General features: G+C 34.5%; 4 protein-coding genes across 5 annotated transcripts; 2 read left to right on the plus strand and 2 right to left on the minus strand.

Annotated features, from left to right (window-relative positions):
• The first annotated feature begins 2,119 nt into the window (after nt 1-2,119).
• LOC114369528 (LOB domain-containing protein 38-like) lies at nt 2,120-3,645 on the plus strand. The gene is made up of 2 exons (XM_028326760.1): nt 2,120-2,428; nt 3,183-3,645. Exons 1-2 carry the CDS (start codon nt 2,245-2,247, stop codon nt 3,512-3,514), a joined length of 516 nt encoding a protein of 171 aa, XP_028182561.1. The 5' UTR covers nt 2,120-2,244; the 3' UTR covers nt 3,515-3,645.
• A 635-nt stretch (nt 3,646-4,280) lies between these two features.
• On the minus strand, nt 4,281-6,374 carry LOC114370829 (pentatricopeptide repeat-containing protein At5g43790). Its single transcript, XM_028328221.1, has one exon. The coding sequence runs from the start codon at nt 6,280-6,282 to the stop codon at nt 4,507-4,509; it is 1,776 nt and encodes a 591-aa protein (XP_028184022.1). The 5' UTR covers nt 6,283-6,374; the 3' UTR covers nt 4,281-4,506.
• Nucleotides 6,375-12,602: 6,228 nt separating this feature from the next.
• LOC114371534 (mitotic checkpoint protein BUB3.1) lies at nt 12,603-16,255 on the plus strand. Its single transcript, XM_028328946.1, has 9 exons — nt 12,603-12,834; nt 12,918-13,048; nt 13,957-14,039; nt 14,170-14,436; nt 14,561-14,636; nt 14,807-14,887; nt 15,553-15,631; nt 15,723-15,823; nt 15,907-16,255. The coding sequence occupies exons 1-9, from the start codon at nt 12,718-12,720 to the stop codon at nt 15,992-15,994; spliced, it is 1,023 nt and encodes a 340-aa protein (XP_028184747.1). The 5' UTR covers nt 12,603-12,717; the 3' UTR covers nt 15,995-16,255.
• A 760-nt stretch (nt 16,256-17,015) lies between these two features.
• On the minus strand, nt 17,016-22,444 carry LOC114371533 (QWRF motif-containing protein 2-like). Of its 2 annotated transcripts, none has more exons than XM_028328944.1 (6): nt 20,774-22,444; nt 19,324-19,443; nt 18,840-18,956; nt 18,659-18,748; nt 17,784-17,894; nt 17,016-17,698 (listed from the first exon to the last, which is right to left on the minus strand). In XM_028328944.1, the coding sequence occupies exons 1-6, from the start codon at nt 22,097-22,099 to the stop codon at nt 17,618-17,620; spliced, it is 1,845 nt and encodes a 614-aa protein (XP_028184745.1). In that variant the 5' UTR covers nt 22,100-22,444; the 3' UTR covers nt 17,016-17,617. The 2 variants fall into 2 exon arrangements, with proteins under 2 accessions (XP_028184745.1, XP_028184746.1); XM_028328945.1 differs by having other exon boundaries at nt 17,784-17,891; nt 20,774-22,443.
• Between the last annotated feature and the right edge of the window lie 3,461 nt (nt 22,445-25,905).

A 25,905-nucleotide genomic window follows, 5' to 3' on the forward strand; every position in this document is an offset into this window, starting at 1 on the left:
AATATAAGTAAATTTTAAATAATTTTATTTTACATAATAAAAATTATTACCAAAATATTTTTATTTAATAGAGATTGTTTTTCTAATGGCTATATCACTTTTTAATCAATGATAATTTAGAAAAAAGATTTATTTTTAAATAGATCAATAAAACTAAATGATATTAACTTTCCTAATTAATATATTTTTAAAAATATTTGAGATAGGAGAGTATAGGAAAAAAATACAGTGACATTAGGCAGGTGAGTAGTGGTCTGAAATTGTAATTTAACTATCCAAATTGTTTACTATCTATCCATTTTTTTTATTCAGCAAAAAAAAAAAAGCAGATATCAAAAGAAACAAACTTCTTCCCCTAAAATTCACAGAAACATGCTTTAAAATGCACGTCACAAACATTGAAAATTAATTGTAATCCGCCACCCATTAATCGCATACCAATCTTTCTAGGTTGGATTAATGATATTATATTAAATAAGTCAAGGTTATTCCATAGGCCAGTTAATTGTGCCGCGGCAGCTAGTTTAATCAAACACGAATAAATATTACTAATGCAACCAATGGTTTCTATGCTTTAGTAGCATTTAATAACCTATCTGTTAACTTCAGTTGGTTAATATTGTGGATATATATTGTACCTATCTCTACTTCGTTTCTGTCACAAGGTGTGATCAGCTTCATCCGAGCTATACTCCAAAATCAAAAAGTAAGATTCGTTTATTACAAAGGAGTGGCCAAATGTTAAAATCGAAGCTGCAGGGATGGTTATTTATTATACACAAAATATTGATCAAGATAAGAAAATAGAAAAACTGAAATTATTGTCATAAAAAATGGTTATTCAATATTTATACACTAATAGCTACGTGTTGAAATTGAAGGGTAGAGGAGGGTATTTTTGCAACTTCAACTGAGATTAGATTCAAGAAAAAGGTCAAATTAATTGAAAGGCGTCTGCAAGCAAGTAATAATAATAATAATGCCCAAATTCTTTTTGTCTTCCTGATACATTGAAGGGACACAGATACTCCTTTGTGTTTATAATGAAGATACACCAATAATAGTCCCTCTTTCACAAACTAGTTTTGAAATGTGTAGGACCTAATATATCTTAAATTATAGTATAGTATAAGCAGGGGATATATTGGGTCCTGCTCCCCCAATTTACATGTAACAGCAATTTGATACCATGGTGGAGTCGCCTTTAACCACATAAGATGCATGTATATAAGGCCAAAGTCTTAGCTGCCAAAGTTTAACCTAATTAATTGGAATCCCATTCTCCACAGACATTAATTTGTTGGGAAATACGCCAAACTCTTTTCATGTGGATGCAGATGTGGTCCATTTCGGATAAAGATGCCAATTGCCACGTATCCATTTTCTGATCATAACATCCAATGCCTATATGTAATATGTACTAGCTTTATACGCCAGCTTAATAATTATCATCCTTGTGTCATGTATCATCAAACCCTCATACTACATTTTTAATCAATTGGTATCAAGCTAATCAATTGATTAAGCAAGTTTCGGATGCGGAAATTATAGCTAGATTGATTTCTTGCAAATCAAAATATAAAAATGAATTCAGTTACAGCCTCACTAGCTAACTTTGAAAAGCACACGGGAAAGCGTTCAATAGAAGATAGAAATTAAAAGATAAACCTTGCAACATTATCATATAATAAACTTTATGAATCACTATATTCATGAGAACAATAGAGAATTGCATTTACATTGATCTGAATGGGGAATCAAGCGAGAACTTAATTGATGGGATGGAAAAATAGATATACGTTGATGGGAATCCAACTATAGAGAAATTCCAACATCTGCGGAGAACCTGAGCAGGCCCAGAACACCCGTTTCTTTGGAATACTATATATCTAGCCGTACATTGTTAATTTTCCACATGACCCCGTAACTCAACCATGGTTGAATTTATATAATATAAAATTATATAATGAGTAATGTTATTCTAATATAAATATATTAATAAACAGAAGTGAACCAGGGTTTGGTTGATTAATTGATGATGCATGTTCCCACACTCGCCTTTCCTTCCTATAAAACCTGCATCATATCCTTTCGATCTGTTTCTATAAGACCAGGTAACTATATATATATGACCATTTAATTAAGATATATTATCCCTATACTATACACTGTCCTAGTCTAGTCGATAGAGATAAAGTAATTAAGATTGTTGTGAGGTGGATCAAAATTATTAAGAAGAAAAACATGAGCTGCAATGGTTGTCGAGTCCTCCGAAAGGGTTGCAGTGACGACTGCATGCTACGACATTGCCTACTGTGGATAGAGAACCCACAAGCCCAAGCTCACGCCACCCTCTTCGTCACCAAGTTCTTCGGCCGTGCCACTCTCATGTCTTTCCTTTCCACCGTACCCCCCAACCAAAGATCCGGTATATATGCAACCCTATCTTTATATATATGCATGTGATGTGATGCATAAAAAACAGTTGCAAAACTATATATTATAAATGGGGATGCATGAATTCTGTTCATTTAATTTTGTTAGGAAAACTTAAAAATGAGTTCTAGCTACTATTATTTCACAATTCTAATTAACTGTTGAGAAGTAGTTTTAAGTTTTAAGAATCTTATAATAAGCAACTCCTGCATGGAGATACTCTTATTATATGACTAATCTTTCAAATAGCTAGCTAGAGATGATAATCTACATCATATCATCATAATATTATATGTCAACTAGTCCCATATACGAATTTTTTAATCTTTTTTTCTAAATTAACAGCATCACATCCAGAGGCGCCTGGTTGAAGTAATGTTCTCTTTACAATATTTTGAATTACAAGTACCTTCCATCTGTTAAACCTTGTTCCGTTAAATTTTCTGGATCAGGATTAGTTTGTACAATTATATATATCCAAGCTAAACTCTTATTTGCGTGTGTATTTTTAAGTATGCACAATTGTGACTATAATTAAGGGCAATATATAAGAAATTCTTCTATAGAGCGGGTGCAGTCTGGTAAACAAATTAGTGACATATCATTGATGAATAACTAACCACTATAATTAATTAGCATATATATATATATATATATATATATATCAATAATTAGGAGCTGTATTTATTTATTTATTTTTGTGTGTGAAGAAGTTGTGACTTAATTGTGGTATATATGTATGGCAGCTTTGTTTGAGTCACTGCTCTATGAAGCAGTGGGGCGTACTATAAATCCAGTGAATGGAGCAGTGGGGCTGTTGTGGACAGGGAACTGGCACCTCTGCCAAATGGGTGTGGAGAAAGTGCTACGAGGTGGTGCTGCTGCTGCGTTGACCCCACTGATCCCTCAAGTAATAACAACGAGTGTGGTGAGAGGTGAAATAATGTGTCACCAGCCAAAGAAGCAATGTGTGGGGACACCCTCTGAGGATGAGGAATCCGAGACCTCCACGTTCGCAAGTAGACCACAGGATTCTGCTCCTCAACCTCAAACCAACCTCCTTACACTATTCTTCTGATATATATATATATATATATGCTTCTTGTTTATTATTATTATTGGATGAGCATCTATGAAATATTACTTTCTTCAATGTTTCTGGCTAGCTAGCATAACAACGGGCAAACTTAGATGTAGTCTTTAATGTTATCTTTTTGTTGAAATATTGTTTTTACTTTCTTATTTACCAATACAATCTGCTGTAAGCAAAGACTAACTATTGGGCATAGGCAAAATCTTTCTTAGAATTTGTTGAAAATTTTTAGTGAATCTCACCTCTAAATTAAGAGAGACAATGTTAGAAGGAAAATGTTAAGCTACTTCTCAATTGGTTATTATTGCTTGTCTTAATATTTGATGATAATAATTGATGGGAAAAATTGATTTTTATAACACGAATACCTTGCTAGATACTAAATCAGCAATGTGTGAGATGAAATGCGACTATGATATATCACCAACAACGCTAACAGTTTAGGTATAAATACATTTTTATCCTCTAAGTAGTGTAATTATGTGATTTTGGTTCCTATTTTTAAACGCTAATCACACTATTTTCAAATATTAAAATTCATTCAGAAAAAGATATATCACTCCCATAATCCATTTTTTCTTAGGAGAGTTAATCCCTTCAATTATTCGTCCGTGTATGGAGAAAAAATTCAATTTTTGTTAAATAATCCATATTTGTAACAATGAAATAAATTCCTCCCCAAAATAAAAAATGACCTCTATTGGAATACTTTTTACAATTCCAATTAGCACAGAGTTCTGTCGTTCAACATGGAGTGAGCCCTTCCTTGTGGTGTCAACAGGCTAAATTATTGGCAATAAGAACTAAAATTAATTTCCAAAGAATTTAAAATTAATATCAGCTGATGGAAGCTTTTCTCATGTCATCTGCTAAATAAAAAACTACACTTATTTCAGGTAAAAAAATTAATTTCACATTAATGTAACAAATTATACTTTTCTTTCATGTATTGATTTTGTTGTAAGGTGAACAGGGTATCACCAGTAATCTAGACAAGAACAACTCCCATCCTTAAAATGGTGAAACCGATTTCGATCTCTAACTATAATATCTCTTTGATATGCCGCTGATATTAGCTTGGTAATAGCATGGCAATCCCCACAAACTCTAAGGTTTTTAATAATTCTTATAGGCATACTTGAAGAAGATGCTATTAGTGCAAACGCTATAGCTAGTCTTTCGCTGTGGTAAGAGAGGAAATCTTCCTTATCTTCTTCTTCTACATCAAACAAAACTTCTGACGTTCTTGGCTTGTGACCATATTCTAGCAGTCTTCTATTTATCTCCCCAATCTTGGAATATATTTCTTTTGAAAATGGATGAGCTTTGTCACCTGTGAGAAATTCATGCATGGCACCATTAATCTCCACTAAGCTAAAACCAGGCAACTTGTCAACCCCATGATCTTTCATCAGCATCCTCACTCTCCTCACATCATTCCACCTACCAATGCTAGCATACATATTAGAGAGAAGCACATAGTTTCCACTTGTTTCTGGTTCTAGCTCTATTAAGTGTTTGAGAGCAGCTTCTCCCATCTCTAAGTTACCATGAAGTTTTGCTGCACCAAGTAAAGACCTCCACAAAATTGCATTTGGTTTCATGGGCATATCTTGTAGCCTCTCCTCTGCTTCCTTTAATCTCCCAGCTCGACCCAGAAGATCGATTAGGCATCCATAATGCTCAAGTTTTGGCTCCATCCCATGAACCCCCTTCATGGACTCAAAAATCTCCAGGCCCTCCTCTACCAATCCACCATGAGAGCACGCAAACATAGTAACTACAATAGTTGCACCATCAGGAACTAGGTCCTCAAGTTTCATATTTCTATACAGTTCAAGTGCCTGATTCCCATGACCATGAACTGCAAACCCTCCAATCATGGCATTGTAGCAAAACGTGTCCCTGTCAGACAATTCATCAAACAGTTGGCATGCTAGATTAAGGCATCCACATTTGGAATACATATCCACCAGTGCAGTCCCCACAAAACGATTCAGTTTAAGATTGTTCCTTAACACATAACCATGTGCCCAAGCACCCTGACTAAGTGCACCTAAATTAGAACATGCACTAATCAATGCCACAAGTGTAACTTCATTGGGCTTTATCTGAGACAACTGCATGTCACAGAACAAATGCAATGCCTCTAAGGACATATCAGCATCTTCAAAACTGGTTGAGTAACTAACATGACTTGCACTTTGTGCATAGGCAGCCAACATGGTATTCCATGTGGCCAAATCAGGCTCACTAATTTGATCGAACAGATATCTAGACACACACAATTTTCCATATTTAGCATAGAAATTAAGCAATGAATTTTGGACAAAAGGGTCATAAGGGGGTTGAAGGAATTTCAAAACATGGGCATGGAGGGGAGGACCATGTTGGAGCCATGGATGAGAGGCACAAGCCTTGAACAGGGAGGGAAAAGTGAAGCTATTGGGTTGGAGGGTCTTGTGGGTGAGAATATGGTTGTAAAGTGAGAAGGCTAGATGAATTTGGTCACTGTGATGAGTCAATGAAGAAATGAGAGTATTGTAGAGAAAAAGTGTTGGGTTTGGGATATGGTTAAAGATGGTAAAAGCATAGGTTGAGGCAAATTTGGAGGATGTGTTAAGGAGGTGACTGAGATAGTATGTCTGGAATGAAAGACCAGTTGTTAGCATTTGGGCATGGACTTGCTTAAGGGTGTTTAGGTTGTGGCATTTTTGCAACTTTTGGAGAATTGGGTGGTTCAAGTTCAACATGAGACTAGCTTTTGGGGTTCAATTTCATGAAGTAAATCAACTTATAAAATAACGAGCTAAACCATGCGACATTTGCAGACTAGCATTATATTGAGGGGTATAATCCAATTGGATATGATATGATACGGAAAAATAAGGTGGGCTTAGAAAGTGTATATCTTTTGTAAAAAAAGAAATGGAGTATATTTGTTATCTTGTAAAATTTGTCTGAGATATAAAACTTATAAAATTTCAATCAACTTAGAATAAAAAGAAGAATAATGTATCAAAAGGTGATCAATATATGTACTAAAATTCGATTGAATGTGTCATCAAAAAAAATTATTTCAATTGAAACTGATGATTTGGACGACTCAATTTGTAGAGCGTGGAATTGAAAAACACTTAAAAGCCGTTTCGAAATTCAAAATATCAATTGAATCAGTTATGGAAAAAGTTATACGAAATTACCAAATAACGTCAGATGTATGTATTCAGGAAAGTAGTTGTACACATGAGAAAATCATAAAACTCGATCGTCAATATTAAAAGTTTATAAATAAAACTTTTAACTGTTAATTTTTTTTGGATTGGATTATTATCATTGAACTCATCAAATATCACCAACGCACAAAGAAATTGACCACAAAGTCATTATATATATATATATATTTATATATATATACCCACTTTTAATGAATTTATGCTTCTTTATTTCATTGCATAATTTTAAACCCTTTTACTTTTTTTAATCTTTATTTCTTTTTGAAACCTTTACTTTTTTAATCTCTATTTTTTTTATTATTATAATTACTATCAAAATCTAATGATTATTGAGATTAACTTTTAAATCAAAATCATTATTATAAAATTTAATTAGAAATTACAAACAACAATACAATTATAATTATCTATGAATATTTTTATCGAAGTCACTACCGATATATCTATTAAATATTAGACAAGTTAAAAATTATGAAATTTAGTTTGATTAAAAAAACAATAAAAAATAAATTCTATATCTCATCTTTTAAATATTTATTTATTAAAAATTACTCAATTATAATAACACATCATTTTTAAAAAATAAGTATAATTTTCACAATTAACCATATCAAATACTAATAATGGTGGATTGGAGACACAACACAAGGCTGATTCAACGAAATTATTGTTGTTTTGTGTCGATAATAGGCACCGCAATTTATAAAAAAAAAAAGAAGAAGAAGGAAAATAGGCACCGTTAGTTGGGAATTGGGATCCTCACCTCACATGTATGCATATATATGCGACCATTTTTTATTGCATATTATCCAGCAAAAACGCCTTGTATTTTAGGACTTCCAAGTTCCATACATGCTTATAGGATACTGATTGCCTTCGTGAAAAGATAAAAAGAAAAATATATGAAACGAACAAGAAAATGGGATAAATAGAGGGAAAAAAAAGGACGGTATAATATGTGTGTATTTAAAGAAGAGAGAGAAATGAAAAAAAAAACAAATAAATATAATAAATAATATGATAATAAATAAATAACAAAAGCAAATCTATATAAAACAAAACATGTTAATTGCCACATAAAAAAAGAGAGAGAAAAAGCTTTGATGTAGACAGCTCTGTTTTTAAAAAGTTCTTACTAATATAGTTGGCAGAACATACATCTTGCATACATTGTTTTTTTTTTTTTTTTGTCAAAACATACATGACTTATTTAATCTGAGTTTGAATTATTCTATAATCTTTACTTAAGAGTTAAGATGGAGTGAAGGTAAGGTGGAGAGGAATGAAAGAGGATAGGGTCATGCTGCATTTTGACCGGTGTAGGCTATGGGAGGGAATAAATCTGAGCAGAGAGTAGTGTTTTTCTCATCCTTCATTAATATTGGGCAGATGGTTCTTCTTCATGGATTGACACTGTTCACAATAAACCATGCATGACATGCAAGTGTACGTGAGTGTTTGTCTCCAGGTAGCACTCTTGCTTATCATCAACACCAACTGTGGCTCCTCATGCAGTTTCAGGATAAAGAACTTTTGTTGTTTCTTCAAAATGGAAACCCCAACCCAACCCCCCAAAAGCAACATTATAGTGCTGTCTCTATTGGGATGTAAGTTAATTGTATTGTAACAACAACTCTTTCTCTACTGCAACTGCAACTCTTTCTTCACTTTCGTTTGCACAACGGCCCAAAAGGACTAATTAATTATCAATATCACATCTGCTCCAGCCCCCACATTTCAATTTGAGAGAGAGAGAGAGAGAGAGAGTAGAAGAAGAAGTTAAAAAAAAAATGGATCGATCTTGTCTATCTTGTTGGATCGATCAGGCATCTGTTGTAAGCTTTCTTAGCCTTTTTTGTTTCGTTTTCTTCTACTTTACAATTTCTCAGCTTCTTTCTGATTTCTTGTTCTTGACTAGGTCAAAAGCTCTCACAACACAACAGCCATGACTTCCAACCCACGAGTTCCCTCTCAGATCTGCTTCTTCAAGATGATTCTGGATAGAACCCTTCAACGGGTAAAGATTGTAAGCATTCTTTCCTTCATCTCCTCTTTCTCTATTCTTTCCCTAATTTTCCCCAAAGACCTTTTCTTTCCACGGCTGAGGCTCAAGCTTTCAACTTGATTATTCACTGACTCACCATTACACAAGTAACAAGTTGTTAATATAATTTTTTTTTTACCATTCTAACCAACTTAGTTACTTCGTGTATAGATTCTTAATGTGCTACGCTTATGGGCCGGGCCCTAACACTTTTGTTCTATTTTTACACTCTCTCCTCTTTCCTTACAAAACCTAACGCATTCCTATGAAAGTATCAACTTTAAAGCCACGATCGACTAGATAAAAAGAAAATGTGAATTAACCCTATGCTTTTTTTTTTCTTTTCATATTGTCCATGTCCAAATCATACTACATAAGAAAAAGTAATTATTAGTTATATTTTAAATTCACATGCATGAGTTGAAAATATAATCAAGATCTTACATAACTAACGAGCTAGGTTAAGACTATATATCATCCAAAAGATAATGTCCTCTATTTCACTAAAAATTGCCCATCTATACCCACTACAAGATATTCTTTTATATATATATAAAATCACGTATTTGTTGAAAAAAAAAGTAAGGTTATTCTACGGGTAACAATAGATTTGAATTGCCTATGAACTTTTTTATATGCATTCTAACAACAAGTTCTTTGCGGATGATTCCAAAAAAGTTCACTGCGGAATATGGTTCTAATCTGTCAAACCCAGTGCTTCTCAAGTCTCCAGATGGCATCGAGTAGGAAATGCATTGAAGAGGGTTGAAAGGAATTTTCTACATATTACTCCCTTCGTCACGGACATGTGGTGGTATTTAAATACCGAAAAACATGTAGTGACTTGGAGGTAGTACACATACTTGATGGTGGTAGTAGCTGTGAAATGAATTATCCCTCCCACAACACTCAAAATGAATCACGTGGTACTTTTCTTTCTTAATTTCTTTCTATTTAACTGAAAGTTTTAGCCCATTTAATGTTGTAATGAATTAATACTTTGTTAATTTTGGTTACGTTGAACCCAGACCATGCACGTTGTAAATGATTCTGTTCAAGTTTTGGATAATGCAACTCCAACAACATCATATCCTCCACCTCGTAAAAAATTGAGGACGCGCTCGAGTGGAGTTGTTGGACAAAGCTCCTATTTGCCTCAAGGTACTAATTTTGCCATGGAAGTTCTGTATTTCATTGTTAGACTTACCTTTTTCTTTTCTTGTATCGGTTGAGTTTTTTAGGTCATTTTTTCATGACATGCCATGTTGTTCAATGTTTCAGAGAACAAGGGTGGTGCCACTGACAGAGGTGAAACCTCCGGATCTAAAGCTCCCTCTTTTGGTGTTCGCTTGAAGCCTTCCTATGTGAATGGCTTTTCCTTGGTGAGCTTTTGATAAGCTTCATTTTTATCCATCAAGATAATTAATTTGGTATGTTTTGTTTGAAGCAACAATATAACATATTATTAGTGTTTAGATTTTCTAACTCTTTTGAGGAAAAATTCTGGTCATTCTATCAAAAAAGTATTTGAAGGAAAAGCGAAGAGATGATATCCTACTTCAGGTCTCGGATGGCTCGGATGGGAGAACTTGGCTTGTTGAATTCAGGAGGGACAGATTTTACAGGGGATGGAGAAATTTTGCTTCAGATAATCATTTTGAGCTCACCAAGAATCAAGGCCAATGTTTTAATTTAAAAATCATTAGGATTTCAGAAGAAACACCTTCAAGTTCACTAGGTAATCTCAGTTGGTCTTTCTTTCAAATTACTATACTATTTTTGCAAAGTATATTAATGGTTATAGTTTTCTTCCTTTGAATCGGTTCAAAGGAGATGCAGATCCTTGGGGAATCCCAGATTTGAAAAGCATAACTACTCTTCCCATCGAAGGTAAAGATTAACTTTAAATGCCTTTATAACATCTTTCAAATATTTCCATTTTTAACATATTAGAAAGATGTATACATTGCAAGAAGTATCATTTGTTGGGTTACAAGTGTGAGGTGAAGTCCCACATCGGGTAGAAGTGGAAAGGTTGAATACCATATAAGTGAGGAGAAGACCCATAAACCTGAGCCTTAAGATTTTGGGTTAGAGTGTGGTGTCAGGTCTAAGGTAAATCTTAGACATGAATGCCTTGTAACCAATTGGTAATTAGTATCTTATTATTTTTTAGAAAAAGCCTAAGTTGAATAAAGTAAAAGTGCAAATGTAGATATTTTAATATTGTGCCGAGTTCATATATCCTAATATCATGTGTGGTTTTGTTGTAATGTCATTCAAAAATGGAGCTATGCGAGAAGCTAAGAAGTTCACCCCAGAAAACCCCATTAAGGAAAATCAGAAGGGAGATTTCAGATCGGTAAGGTTTAGTTATGAAGCAAAGTTATTAATCTCCTTACGTGTTCAGGCTATAATTATATGTTATTAGTTTTATTGGCAGTTGGATTTGATATATCTTGTAATGATGAAAATATAATTTGTATGCGGCGCGTACCAGTCAAATTCATGAGAGCTGAAATTGGAGTTACGTGTTTGAAAGAAATCGTGGCATGTAAACTTGGGAGGTCATGTTCCAACAAAGTTATCTAAAGGTTGGCCCGAATTTGCGAAGGAATGTATGTTGCAACCTAGAGATGTTTGCCTCTTTGAGTTGCTGAACAAAGAAGATGTAGTGTTCGATGTTCACGTTTTTAAAGGAGACTCATTTGGACCTCCTTTTCAATCCTAAATATGCACAAATTGACCTTTTGTTGTAGTTATTAATCTTTAAACTTGTAAATGATTATCATGTTTGCAATACTTTTATTAGGTTTGAGGACAACGTACGTATGCATAACTTCAGCTAAATATTATGCGTACTTTGGTGGTATACCACTGCTAAACGTTCCTACTTCGGAGTAATTCTATGGAGTTATGTTTATAACTTTATATAGATTCTGGTATATTTGTTACTCCATGTTATGCGTTGCCTTAATTAGTGGAAACAGTTTGCTTTATTGAACTTTTTTTTTTATATATAATTTTTTAAACATTAAAAAATAGATCAGTATGAGGGCTTGAAAGTTGAAATCCTTAATGCATCTTATCTAGGACTTGACGTCGAAGATAAGTGAGAAAAAACAACTACTACTGCAGTTTGTTTTCTAGTTGAATTAGTAATTTGAAGCACGAGTTTAGTTTATTTAAAAATAAAAAACTTGACTTTAATTTGTATAACTTATTTATAATAAAAATTATATATATATATATATATTAAAGAAATAAGATGCCTCGATGAGATGAAAAATTCACAACCTAAACACCCTTAAGCAAGTCCATGCCCAAATTTTTTTTGGTTGTTTAGTAAATTTTTTTAATAGTTTATAGTATTTTTTGAAATGTTACTAGTTTTTTTAAAACCTTCTAGCTTATATTTTTTTTTATATTTTCTTCCACTTTTATCTTTAATATATTTACTGTTATCTTTTTTAAAAATAAATCATGATTTTATTTTATTTATTTTATATTTTTAAGTTATTTTAATAACTAAGTTTATTTAACAGTTATAATCTAATAAATTAATTTTTTAACTTTCTAACTTTTCAATTTCCAATTAATTTTTTAATTAGTTTTAGTGAACATAATCTTAGTCATACAATTCATCTTAAATTGTCTAAATTATATGTAGGATTAATTTATAGTTTTGATCTTTCATGTCAAGTTTTGACACATGTGAGGAAGGAATTAGATTATTTATCTATTAATTTATTAAAATAATAATAATTTTATCTTGAATACGAGAAAGAGGAGGGGGGCGGGGGTTGTGTTTTGAAAATTGATTAGGTCACGCGCCCTTGGGGCATCTATCCATTTTTGAACCTTCCCTTCCCACCCTTCAACTTTCAAATTTCAACAAAATCGCAGACATGGCATCTGCAGTGCCCGCGACGGGGCGAGAGTTGTCGAATCCTCCATCGGACGGCATCACCAATCTTCGATTCTCCAATCACAGCGATCATCTGTTGGTGTCCTCATGGGACAAGGTATGTATCATATGCTCCTCTTTCTCCGTTTTCATTTACTTGCTATCTATTCCATTGATTGGTGTGATGATGGTTCTATTCAGAGTGTCCGGTTGTATGATGCGAGTGCAAATGTGTTGAGAGGAGAGTTTATGCACGCTGGTCCCGTCCTCGATTGTTGCTTCCACGATGATTCCTCCGGCTTCAGTGTCGCCGCCGACAACACTGTTAGAAGGTCACTTACCCTACTCACTCTCTTCTTCAATTTCAAACCTACCTGCTTGTCTTGTTCTTCACCCTGTGACCTAGTTGTGTTGTTCTTTGTACCTGGATAACTAAATTACACTCTTCTCCTTCATATATCCTTAAAATTACATTTTCTTTCCTTTTAACTTATCAAGTTACTTTGTTTGCGGATGGATTAATGAGCTATACTGCTCTCAATATCATTGGTTAGTTTAGATTTGAATCCCTACTGTTGGATTTAATACTTCAGAAGATGAAGTGTAAATTATGAGTTATGGCTGTTTAAACCATGATTTATATTGTGAAAGTCCAAAATTCAATAGCATGATGTTCAAAGTTGACTGCCCATGACATTGGAAATTACATTGTCTTTCCTTTTTATTAAAAAATTTGGTATTTTTTTTTTCTCAAGAGATTAATATGCTTCACACTTTATTTCGTCTTAGTGTGAAGAAATCTTCTCCTTTTGTGACTCTCCTTACCATTAGTTAGTTTTGAATTCCAACTATCCGTTTTGGGACTTAAGAAAATAAGATGAAGGTTATGAGTTAAGTTCCTACCCCAAAATTATGTGTATTTAAAACGACATTTTATCTTCTAAATTCCAAAATTTGATAGTGCAAAGTCCAAAATTAATTGTCGGTGACATTAGAAGTTGCAGCAAGAAAAAATGCCCCTTTATAGAGGCTTGCTTATCGTTGCTGGTTACATCTTAGAGAGATTAGTTAACATTTAGAATGGATAAAATGTAACACAATTCATCTCTATGGAAAGGGAAATGTTATTTTTAAAATAACGGGAGAGAAAGTGTAATTTAAGCATTTCTGAGTGGAGGAGAGGGCATTTATCTCTGAGTGGAGGGGAGAGTAATTAACCCTTTATATTATCATGCTCCAGGCTTGTCTTCAGCTCTAACAAAGAGGATATTCTAGGAAGGCATGATGCACCTGTTCGTTGTGTTGAGTACTCATATGCTGCAGGTCTCTCCTTTCTATATCTATAATGCTGACCTCGTCTTATTTGTGTTACTAATTACTATGTCACTTAATCACTGAACTAAAGAAATCACTCATAAAAGGATATTTACTTCTATCTTGTCTGTCACTATAGGGCAATTGATCACTGGTAGTTGGGACAAAACCCTGAAATGTTGGGACCCTAGAGGTGCAAGTGGCCAAGAGCGCACACTTGTTGGAACATATCCACAGCCTGAGCGTGTGTACTCTCTCTCACTGGTTGGACATCGTCTGGTTGTAGCAACAGCTGGAAGACATGTTAATATCTATGATTTGAGAAACATGTCTCAACCTGAACAAAGAAGAGAATCTTCTTTAAAATATCAAACCAGATGTGTGCGCTGTTACCCTAATGGAACAGGTGAACTTTAACTGATGACTATAACTCAGTCATTGTTATTCTTCTTAAAATATCTATGATTTCTGTTATGCTTCTTAGCCAAGATATTTGTTATTCTTTGTACTCAAATAACTGCTTTGTGCAGGATATGCACTTAGTTCTGTTGAGGGCCGGGTTGCAATGGAATTCTTTGACCTCTCAGAGGCTAGCCAAGCAAAAAAGTATCTATTTCTCTCTATACAACTATGTTATCCCTTTCTAATACTACTTGTGATATGAATATTTTGAACTTCTTGTCCATACTTATGTTATGATAGTACAGTGCATATGAAGAACAACATATGTTCACTAACTTTTACCTGTTAATGACCTGTGTCTAACCTTCACGCAGATATGCTTTCAAGTGTCACAGGAAATCAGAAGCAGGAAGGGACATTGTCTATCCTGTAAATGCAATTGCATTCCACCCCATGTAAGTGTTTTAGAGTGCTTTGCCACCTGAATTCTATTATCTCCATGAATAATGAACGAGTTGATCTAAAAAGGATTTTAAATTGCTCGCTTAACTGTTTCTCAAGGATTTACAGTGTCAATAGCTGTAGCTTGTATCTTTCAAGGATCCTGTTGAGAAATACGAATATAAATTATAATAAGAACAATTTTCTTAATAGCTTCCTTGTGACTTGTAGTTAATGCATTAAAATCTTGCAAACAGTCTTTCCACTTGTGGTAGTAAGATTGCGTCACACATCTCTACCCTTTCTGCAAGACTCCAATAGGTGGGATCCTAGTACAGCGTTACCATTCTTGGTTTAGTTATTTTGTTCATCCAAAATAGAACGATAAATGTTTTTTCAGAGGTAGTTTGAGTTTGAGTATAAATACATTGAAGTGGTTGATGAGCGGTCTGTTTTATATCCATCCAGAATCTCTAGTAAATTATACTTCCCTTGTGTTCCCTCTCTTTTCCATCTCTTTAATCCCTAAAGTTTCAAGAGCGCCAAAGATGAAATCCTGTGATTACCCTTTAAATGGAGTTTGAAATTAAACTGTGTTGTCAGCTGTGCATGTTAGGGTTAGCAACAGAGGTTGTGACTTATCGATATTAACAAAATGCTTTATAATAAATGTCTGCAGATATGGTACATTTGCCACGGGAGGTTGTGACGGGTATGTTAACGTATGGGACGGAAACAATAAGAAGAGGCTATACCAGGTTTTATTCCTTTTTGCTTTTGCTTAATTTGAGTGACAGAATTTTCTTAAGGTAATACATTCGGTTACTAAATTGCTGTTTTCTCTTCTAGTATTCAAAATATCCAACTAGCGTTGCAGCTCTTTCGTTTAGCAGAGATGGACGCCTGTTGGCTGTTGCATCAAGTTACACATTCGAAGAGGGACCTAAAAGGTATGCTCTCTCTCTCACCATGAACTGCCTCTCTTATATTATACGTGCTAGTTTCAAGTATAACTTGTTCATTTCTTTTACAGCCAAGAACAAGATGCTATCTTCGTTCGTAGTGTAAATGAGATTGAGGTCAAGCCGAAACCCAAAGTCTATCCCAACCCTCCAGCATGACTCCTGATGGCCATTTTGAAAATAGGAATTTCTTCGTTTATTCATTTCTACTGTTGCACTTTCTCTTTGTGAACTCCAAAAACTACTTGTAAAATGTTGTGAAGCGCTAGGTAAATTGTTGGATACAGGTTGCTGTCGGAAATGACTTTCCTATTGTGTCTTTATTCCCGTCAAAAGTAAACTGAAATTGATAGACATTATCAGCTCAGGTGCAAAATATGAATTGAGTGTGCTGGTTTCTAACAATGCACTTTGATTATTTTTTTCATTTGTTTATTCCCTCACTCCTTGGAAGATCTATTACAGTCTCGTTCTACTAAAAAAATAAAATGAAATTGAAACGAGTCAAAGAATAGCAGAAATGTTGTACTTCTCCCTCAATTTGGCACAGTATTAAAAAGTAACCTGTCCTATTAAGACCAACATCTGTGGTTGACCAACTAATGGAATCCAGTTAATCCTTTACATCTCAAGATAGTATAGGGAGTGGCAGATGTATCCATTCAATTGCAAAACAAATAGTAAAATAGCAGTAGTGGCAGCAAATAGGCCTCGTATTGCCAACTCATAAAAATATGTATACGACTTACCCTTACTGGGCACATTATAAAGGACAATGTCCTTAGTCAAGCTGCAATAGTGGCAACAAATAAGCCTCGTGTTGCTTTGTGGTTGGAGAGCATTCCTGGCTTTGTTCTTTTTCAATCCTAAGTACCGCTCCTCACGCTAATTATTTAAAAGTCGTCTGTTTGATTTTGGTGACAACGACATCTATCTACAAAGACTTCTAATTGAGAAAACTAGGTTCATTGGACGATATTACTTCCAAACTAAGTTATTCATGTAAAATATATATCTACACGTTTTCGTGGTTTTCATATTTTTTCCGGGGTGAGGGAAACAATCTCGTTCTCATCGTACCTTACTCCGTATATTTTCCATTTTGTTCTGTATATGGTTGAAGAGATGTCACAATTGTGAAACACAAGGAATTTCGTACAGGAAAGTGAAACAAATTTCCTGAAAGGCTTAATGTGATCATGTTGAAGCAAAGCCTATATTTGCTTTCTTCACTTAAACAGACGGTTCTGTGCTATGATGATCACGTTTCACTTAATTACAACAACAAAGATCATAAACACATCTTCAAACATCTATTCTCCCACCAGCTAGCAATTTGACAGTCCCTCACAAATAAGTAAAAGTCATGTCTCTGATTGCTAAAGCTATAGTGACAAAATACAATACAGACGTATACCAGGGATTCAAATGAAGATCTAAGCGACAAACTACCTAACAAACAAATGATTAGTTGATTACATATAGATATATACATAGCCACTCGCTTTTCCTCAAATGACAAGGTAATTGTATACAGCTAGCTAACTAGTGAGTGAAAAGCCACCTCTTTTCCTTTGTAAATTGTAATATTCAGACACAAAGATATACTACACACGACATACAAGACCACAACAGGTTTCAAAAATGTCAAATGAACACCAAAAGCCAGCTATTAAGCCCATTCCATTCTTATTACCTTCTGTGTTATATCTCCACCCTGTGGAAAATAAAAGGCTTGGAGTAGTGTTAGCATTAAGAGTGAGTTGTCAAATAAGATCAGTTCTACACACGTGTTGTCAGGCAGCTGGAAGTTGGCACACGAGAAAGTTGTAACATATGCGTTCTTAAGCTACAATCCTTGACCTGCCAGAATTATTAGATAAAAAATAGCAATAAGAATATTGATACAGCATATTAGTATGAGATAGCTTCAAGCAAACAGGATTACCTGCATGGCTGCTAACGAGGACAAAAACTCCTTGCAATGTTCAAGCAAAAACCTTTCTTTTGAGGTCACCTTTAGGATTTCTGCCACCAAGCAGTTAGTTTCTTCCACCTGCTAGAAAATGTTTTTAGAACTAAATGAGCAAATTAGCAATTGTTCTTGAGTGACTCTTTTCTAAATTAAAAAGGTTCCAATGGGATTCTAATCAGTGTTTTTGCTATGATTTGGTTGCTGTATAGAGCAAAATGGTGTTGTATGCAACTCACCCCACCTAGTGAGCTTAGTTGTTACATTTAATGATTTAATCTGATTATTTTCATCATATTAGATGAAAAGCTGACCACAGAAAGCAAAACAATATCCTTGATGGTTGCAGAAATGAACCTAGGCAACATGGGTTTAGTGCACCTATATTCTTTCCAAGGAATAGTTCAAGGAACCATATATCAACAAGTTCAAAACAGGTTAAAAACACAATTGTCAAGCCACAAAGGAATTCTAAAAAAAAATTATAACACATTAGGCACTACCCCAAAGGAAGTAGAGCTCAAAGTAAACAAAATGGTCATTGACATGCAACACAGCAGCGCATCAAATACTAAAAAAACAAGGATGAGGATGGCTTACACACATATATAGTAGCTAGTATGTATCAAAATGTTTAGTTCAAAACTACGAACCCTTCAGTTTGTGCTTAAACATAATTTCAATCAAAACTCATCAGTTCATTCTTGCTTATATTTTCTTTTAAGAAAAAAACATTAAAAGGTAAGATGATTATTTAGTGAATCGGGGATAGGAAACCAACCTGCATGACTAATTAAAAGAGCATTGCACCTTACAAAAAATAAAAAATAAAGAAGATATAAAAAAATCACCTTTGAAGAAAGAGAGTATATCGAGGATGCCATTGCCTGCATCACATCAACTGCTGACCCCAAAGCATCCTTTAGATTTGGTACATCAGCCTGATAAAGAAGAACAGTTTAATATTTGACAGTGTATTTTAGAAAAAGTGTGCAAAGTATCCAAAAATCAAAAAAGAAAAATAGAACATACTATTGCTTTTTCAACAACTGGAAGACGGAGGGTACTGGCCTTCAAAGCTTCAGTTGCTCCAAGCAAAGAAGTGGAGTGATCTCTATCCAGAAGGGCCCATTCCTCCAAATAAGAAATCTATTACAAAGCACAATAAACTTCTATTATGACTAAAAGAATGATAATAATAGTAGTAGTACTAGTAAAGTAACTGATCAATTGAATTGATGAATACTGATTATGACTATCAAATAAACATAGCATTTAATCCTTACAAGATATGGTTGGAAGTAACAATATTGAATTGCTAGAATATTATCAATTTGTCAACTTTGCATCAAGTTATAAAGAGGTCATGGACTTCAACATCAAGCAATTATTTATAAAAACAAAAGCAATACAGATTAAAATGTGAATCTTATCAAGCTAATCACCTTCCACAAGTTACATTCGCTGCACAAGACACATTGTTTAAAAATTGAAAGCTCTGAAGTCTGAATCATACCTGTCCTTTTAGAATGGAAGTTAACTTCAACTTTTGCCTCATTAACACAAGCTTGATTCTTTTAAGTATGACTGAATGCCGGAGTTCTGAGATTGTTACCCATGCATTCCACAAATGTCTCTGCCATAATTAAAATAATTTTGGTTAGCCGACAGTATATTTGTTGTTGATAGTATTGTAACTGTTATCACCCAATAGTATAGCCATTGTCATCATAAACATTGTGGGAGTAAATAATTTCACAGCACTAGAAATTAAATGTGCCAGTACAAATCTACATGCAGAAAACACAACTTTTGGATAAAGATTTCAGAAAATTTAATCCAAAAACAGAAAATCATGAGTGAAATTGTTGAATGTCACTAAGACCTATGATGGATTTCTGAGGCCTCTAAAGTGTTGTAAGAAAGATCGAATGGTGTAATCTTCATTATACACCTGACTCAAGGTCAACAAGATATTATAGGTCAAGCTATGCTACCAAGAATCTTACTCAAGAATATACACTTTCACCAACTACTTCTATTTTCTGGACATACACTTACTCAAGTGTATGAGCATTCAAGACACTCCTTATCTCTGTATGTGATATGTTCTTTATGTCCACGTAGATAGAAGGTTCACAAGTTTACAATCCCATTTGAATCTCTCCTTGTAAACTTCTACTTGTAACAAGTTGTGAACTTGAGCCAAACAAGGGACAAAGCTACTTATACATTTCTACACGACAACTTTTTACTATACATCATCCTCATCAAGTTACTACGAACAAAGATAAATTCTTGGTCATAAAAGGAAAAAACAGAAGTTTCTCTAACACATTCCAGAAGTCGGAAAATTTCTTAAAATAATACATAAAGCATGCACATCCATCACATAGGTTTTCTGAAGACATTTAGAATAGAACATTGGGCTAGAACTGTTGGAGAACTCCCCGTCAATCTTTATTTAAGCTCCACACCTTTCTCTAACGAGCCTGCCCCAATCTATCTGCAATCAGAATGATATGGTGCCCTTTGAAATCTCCAAGCAAAGCAATGAGAATGGATAGATATCCAGTTCTTTGCTTGGAGCAACTGAAGGTTCGAGGAACTTGTTATAAATATACTATCTACATTTTCCAGGTTTTGAAAGAAAGTATAACCATAACAAGTTTCGCCATCTTAGTCAATCAGCATTCTTAAACCTAGCATATTTCCTTAAACTTCTAGCACAGTGCTTCTCAAATTGATAATGCATTCCTAAGCACATTCTATTCTATCGAATGCTATGACTATGAGTGTGACAAAGATCCTATTAATCTAAACCACTCCACAAAACAAGCAACAACATACAAGCATTAAAAACGCAATTACTAAAAAAAATATTAGAGACATTCATATCCGCGACAAGTAACAGCAACCATAATACTTTCTAAATATGGTATGACTTGATACACGTTTAACCATACCTCAGCATTCAGTTTCTGCACCATAAACGTAGCATCTGCCCTTGCATTCACGAACCGCCACTGCACATACCGGTTATACAGAAGCCTCAACGTATGCGCATCAAATATCCGATCTTCCCCAATCTTCCCTCTCCGCACATCAGCAGAGAAGCTAAGAATCGAGGGTGTGTTACCCGAACCACTATTGATAGAACTAGCAACCGTGCTTCTCACCCTAGCAGGACTAACCCCCCTTGACGGGGATGATCCCGCCCAAAGCTTACTCGGCGAAGCAGGCCGAGCATTCACATTCCCCCTGACAGGAGAAGCCATGGTTCGCGGCGACAACATGGGACCATCACTATTATACCTTTTCAACTGAGCATTCCTATTTGGCACCCCAATCCTAGAAGCAGGGCTGGTCGACAAGGGCGAACCGGGATCCTGAAGGCGGCGCAGCCTGCTGTTAGTTTCCTGCCAAAACCTGGCAGACACAACAATGCCACGAGGCTCCTTAGTGCCCTTGGCAGCCCCAGAAGAGTCATGTGCTCCTGACGTGCTCCCAGAGGAAACACTATCAGTATCAGAAGCAGTGAGATCAGAAGCCAATGAAGACTTATTATGATTATTAGCATTAATATTACCCTTCAGCAACTCAGCTTTCCCCAAATCCAAACTCAACCCTCCTAACCCATCAAAAGAAGCTCTTCTCTTCTCACCCTCCACCACCATTGATTGCTGCAAAGCCCTCACCACTTTCCCAAACCCATTCCCATTCCCATTTCCAACAACCTTCTTCTTATTATCAATTATATCCACACTCTTGGAGAGATGATCCACATGCCGGGTCCTCGCCGGCCACCGGTGCTGATCCGCCGGCCGGGAATTCTCCCCTTTCACCGGAGTGGCCCTCCGTCTCTCCGGCGTGGCGGCCTTCCTCGGCGTCGGGGTGGCGCTGGCGGCCTTGGTCTTGCTAACGGGCAGCGAAAAGGCCTCTCCTTGAAAGGAAACCGACAGGCTCCTAGTGGAAGTCACGAGAAGCTTCGCCGCCTCGGGAAGCGGCGTCGCCGGGCGCGGGCGGCGGCGGTCCACCGATTGGGAACGCTTTGGGAGCAAAGGGGTGGAGGAATTGGTGGAATGCGAGAGAAGAGGGGAAGGGAATCGACGAGAAGAAGAACTTGTTGTAGATGTTGAAGTTGAAGTTGAAGTAGTTGTTGTTGTAGTTGTGGTTGAAGAAGGTGAAGGTGAGTGAGACATGTACCTTGAAGAAACTTGCCTACCCTTTGGTCTTCTGGGGATGGTGCCATTAGAAGAGGTCAATGGGTCTTCCGAAATGGCAGCCACCATTTCCGAAACCTCCTGAGAAAAAAAAAAAAAGAGCAACTTTCTCTCTCTCACATTGCCTCTCTTATGAGGGTTTCCGTTTGCTCTTCCCCCAAAAGCTGAAATGTTGGGCTTGTCTTCCACAGTGTAGATCAGTAGGTGTGGTTCAGATTCGGCATTTGGGGGAGGAACAGTGAGTGAGGGAGAGAAATAGAATAGCGATGCAGAGAGAGAAAGAGAAAGGGGAAGTAGGTGCTAAAAAGAAAAAAAGAAAAAAGAAAAATAGAAATAGAGAGAATACTGTGTTGTAATGTAGAGTGGAGTGTTTCGCAGGTGAGGTGAGTGAGCCTTTGGGGTGGGTTTTGGTTTTGGTTTTGGTCAATCTTTGGAGGAACGTTAATGTTAATCACACTTTTATTATTTTTCCTAAGCTTCATTTTATTCCTTTTTCTTTCTTAGGATCAATGTTATTATTCCTTTTCTTTTCCTTACTCTAAATGCAATTTTATTCGGATTTTGTAACCTAATAATGTGATGCGTAGGTGCAAGATGTGTAAATTTCTCGCTGCCGTTTACTTGTAAGGAAGGAAAAAGAAAAAAAAAAGTATATTCCATTTTTTATTCATATATATACTTAAAAGGATGGGGAAATTAAAATAAAATAAAATTGATACTAATATTCAACCTGAAACGAGATAATAGAATAAAGTGAAAAGTTTCATACTTCTTCACTATAGTGACAAGTTCAAGTCTTGTTCATTGAAAAAGTGAACTCTTCAGGATGTTTTTCTTCTCTTTATTTGATGGATTTAATTTTAATTTAGTGCAAACAATTGTCATAAATTTATCGTGCAGAGATAAATAAAAATTTTAAAAATTCAAATTATAAGCTTGAACGTAGTTAATAAAGTGAAATTTTAGACATGCATACTGCGTAAATAAATATTTTGAACTATAAAAAATATAATAAAATCAATTTAATTTTATATATAGTATTCCTTTTCTTTTGAAATCATGTTTTTTTTTTACTTTTTTATTTGTTATAGTTTTAGAACAATCAAATTACTACATACGTACTAAAAGCTTTGACATTAAAACATATTTTCTTTATAAATTTTAGTTATTTACTCTTTTTATGTTAAATTTTGCTCCAAACAAATTACATGATTATATTCTTGACTTAATTTGTTTTGAATTCTTTTTTACATTAAGATTTGAACTTTTTCTTTAAATCAAAGTTATTTTGTTCTCATATATTAAATTAACTTTGAGACTGCCTTAACTTTTGAGTTTTCTGAGGATAGATGTCTGGCTTTTGTTCATATTTTTTAAGTTAACTATATACTTTCTTCATAGTTTTTTTTCCCTAGTTTAATACCTATAAATTTAAACACTGGTACAATACATGTAATTATTGTTATTTCAATGTAATTATTCTTTAAGGAAGAATAAGCTAAAAAATTGTCACAGTCAAGAAAATGCAGTTTAATTTAATAAATACGTGAAAGTAGAATAGGGTTAATGCCATCATTTTTGTGTTGTCAAAGTATATTAAAAGAATTTAATAGCAATAATATGATTATGTTACTTTATACCAACACATAATTAAAGTAGCAATTAAAAAATAAACCTTCTTTTGGTAACTAATTATGGATTTCATAAATTCTGACCATTAATGGAGTCTTTAACCAAGTTTACACGCGGGTTAGTAGCCATCCCTTTCATAAACCAATATTGCATCAATTTATGCTTGGTTCAGAGATTCAAAACCCTTCTTATTTTCATGGAATTCTCGATTCAGTTAGTAGCTTGACATTTCACAATATTTGGTAGGAGAGATTTGAAAACAAAGAAAGCAAGTTGGCCACACATATTTAGACTTAAATTAAACCTAAGTACTACAGATATTTCATTTTATTTTTTCTTCTATTAATATTTGCTTCTTACCAAACATGACATTAATGTTGTTCCCTTCAAGTCTTCAACTAAGCGATTGTCATGAATGATACTTTTCCATAGCTACAAGTACATGAATAGGGGGGGGGGGGGGGGGGGGGGAACAACAGTTACATGTATTTATGTACACACAGATTATCTCAATATTCATTATTTCATTAGACTATTTCCTTCTTAGCTTCTATATTAATATAACTTGAGCACTGGTTGTGTCATTGTGTATAGGTAGCTTGAAAAATTAGTCAGTCACAAGATTCAGCCCACAGCTACATATATTGTGTTAATTTAGCTAATTCTGCCATGAGGACTAGATGGTTGTCTTTTTCATAATGGGGTGAATTGAAATGTTAATTTAATTATAATTCAGACGTATAATTAATGAGTAGAGTGTTTGGATTTCGTATACAAGAATACAAAAAGAGTTTCAACCACTGTATGTGATGTTTCCTGCTTTCACGTGTGTATATAGTATGTATAAAAATAATATAATATGTATATATTATATAGTGAGATTTGCCACTAGGAGTGACGTGAGATAGAAAGATCACTTCAAATTCATTGGGAAAGAGATGAATGAGCTAACCATAATGAAAGGAGCTCTAAATCAAATACAGTGGTTGATGCTATCAATGAAATGCCCAAAAAGCTTAGGCATTATCAACCAGAAAGGCAATGTTGCCTAATTGTGATTTTTGCAAGCTAAGCTATAATCAATTTATTATTATAACTAGATCAAGATGCCACATCCCTTTCTGTCTCTCTCCGTCTACGCCACTCATTGCAGCCATTGAACGCATCTTATTTCTAATTAATATCAACATCCTCCAGTTTCTTCTTTGTTTTCGATCTCCAATCCTCTTTGGCTTCATGTACTTCTTTGTCCCTCTATATCTTCTACTGCCTTTCATTAATAATATCTTCATTGTAATAATAAAAAAATGTATAAATTAACATAAAATATCTTCCAAATATTTCATATATAAAACTTCCTTTCTTTTTCCCTTGCCCTCGAATGTGCTTGCTTCTTGTTTGATCTGAAAGCATGCATCTTGTTTATTAATATTTAAGATGGTGACTATTTCCTATAGTACTGAGGGTGTAGTTCTTTAGTTATTTAATTAAGGGGCTCGATTAAAAGGATTATTTGCTGTTGTCACGGGTTCATAGTTATTATTCTACCTGGGGTGTATTTATAAAGTCTTTTAAAAACCAATATAGAACAAGGTTGAGCTCGGGAGCTAATTAAGCAATTAAAGTAATATATTCAAGATTTGTGAAACTTGTAAGGTAATGGTTTGACAAAACAAATTACTAATCTGAGTGATTGCATATAATTCCAAATCTTGACTAGTATTGAAGCAACCCTTTCCTTTGTAGTAGTAATTTTACTAAAAAATCCCTTCTCTTCATTTATGTGAAAAATGTGTTCCATATTGTGATAATGTGGTATCTGAACCGATAATTACTATAGCATCTGCACATGCCTAGAGACATCTCTATCCAAAATAGTTTCCAGGTGATCTTATAAAACATAGGACTTGGGGTTGGTTGATTTCTTATTTTTTTGCTGTTAACTAATAATTAGTTAGACCAACATGATTATCCACCACAACTAGCTATTTCAACAGAGAAGGACACTGATTGCTCAGTCCTGAGTTTCTTACTAATTTTTGGCTGCTGATTGTTCATTGCCAAATAATATTAACTATAAAACCACAGGTTCATATTCATAATCATAAATAGTTTATGAAGCCCCCACTTCAGTTGGCATTCATTGATTTATTATTGATTGTAAATCCCATTCAGCATTAGAAAACACTCAAAACAGAAGATATGGTTATATATATTTGATTAACGAATCCGTGGCAAATTAA

The sequence above is a fragment of the Glycine soja genome, chromosome 10, assembly GCF_004193775.1.
Source record: "Glycine soja cultivar W05 chromosome 10, ASM419377v2, whole genome shotgun sequence".
Lineage (NCBI taxonomy): Eukaryota > Viridiplantae > Streptophyta > Magnoliopsida > Fabales > Fabaceae > Glycine > Glycine soja.

Coding starts and splice junctions, on each gene's coding strand:
- LOC114371533 (XM_028328944.1), bottom strand. CDS start 22,099: ATGGTGGCTGCCATTTCGGAAGACCCATTGACCTCTTCTAATGGCACC. Junction 19,444..20,773: donor TGCAGAAACTGAATGCTGAG/GTATGGTTAAAC, acceptor TAATTATGGCAG/AGACATTTGTGGAATGCATG. Junction 18,749..18,839: donor CAGTTGTTGAAAAAGCAATA/GTATGTTCTATT, acceptor CTTCTTTATCAG/GCTGATGTACCAAATCTAAA.
- LOC114370829 (XM_028328221.1), bottom strand. CDS start 6,282: ATGTTGAACTTGAACCACCCAATTCTCCAAAAGTTGCAAAAATGCCAC.
- LOC114369528 (XM_028326760.1), top strand. CDS start 2,245: ATGAGCTGCAATGGTTGTCGAGTCCTCCGAAAGGGTTGCAGTGACGAC. Junction 2,429..3,182: donor ACCCCCCAACCAAAGATCCG/GTATATATGCAA, acceptor TATGTATGGCAG/CTTTGTTTGAGTCACTGCTC.
- LOC114371534 (XM_028328946.1), top strand. CDS start 12,718: ATGGCATCTGCAGTGCCCGCGACGGGGCGAGAGTTGTCGAATCCTCCA. Junction 12,835..12,917: donor TGGTGTCCTCATGGGACAAG/GTATGTATCATA, acceptor GGTTCTATTCAG/AGTGTCCGGTTGTATGATGC. Junction 14,637..14,806: donor GAGGCTAGCCAAGCAAAAAA/GTATCTATTTCT, acceptor ACCTTCACGCAG/ATATGCTTTCAAGTGTCACA.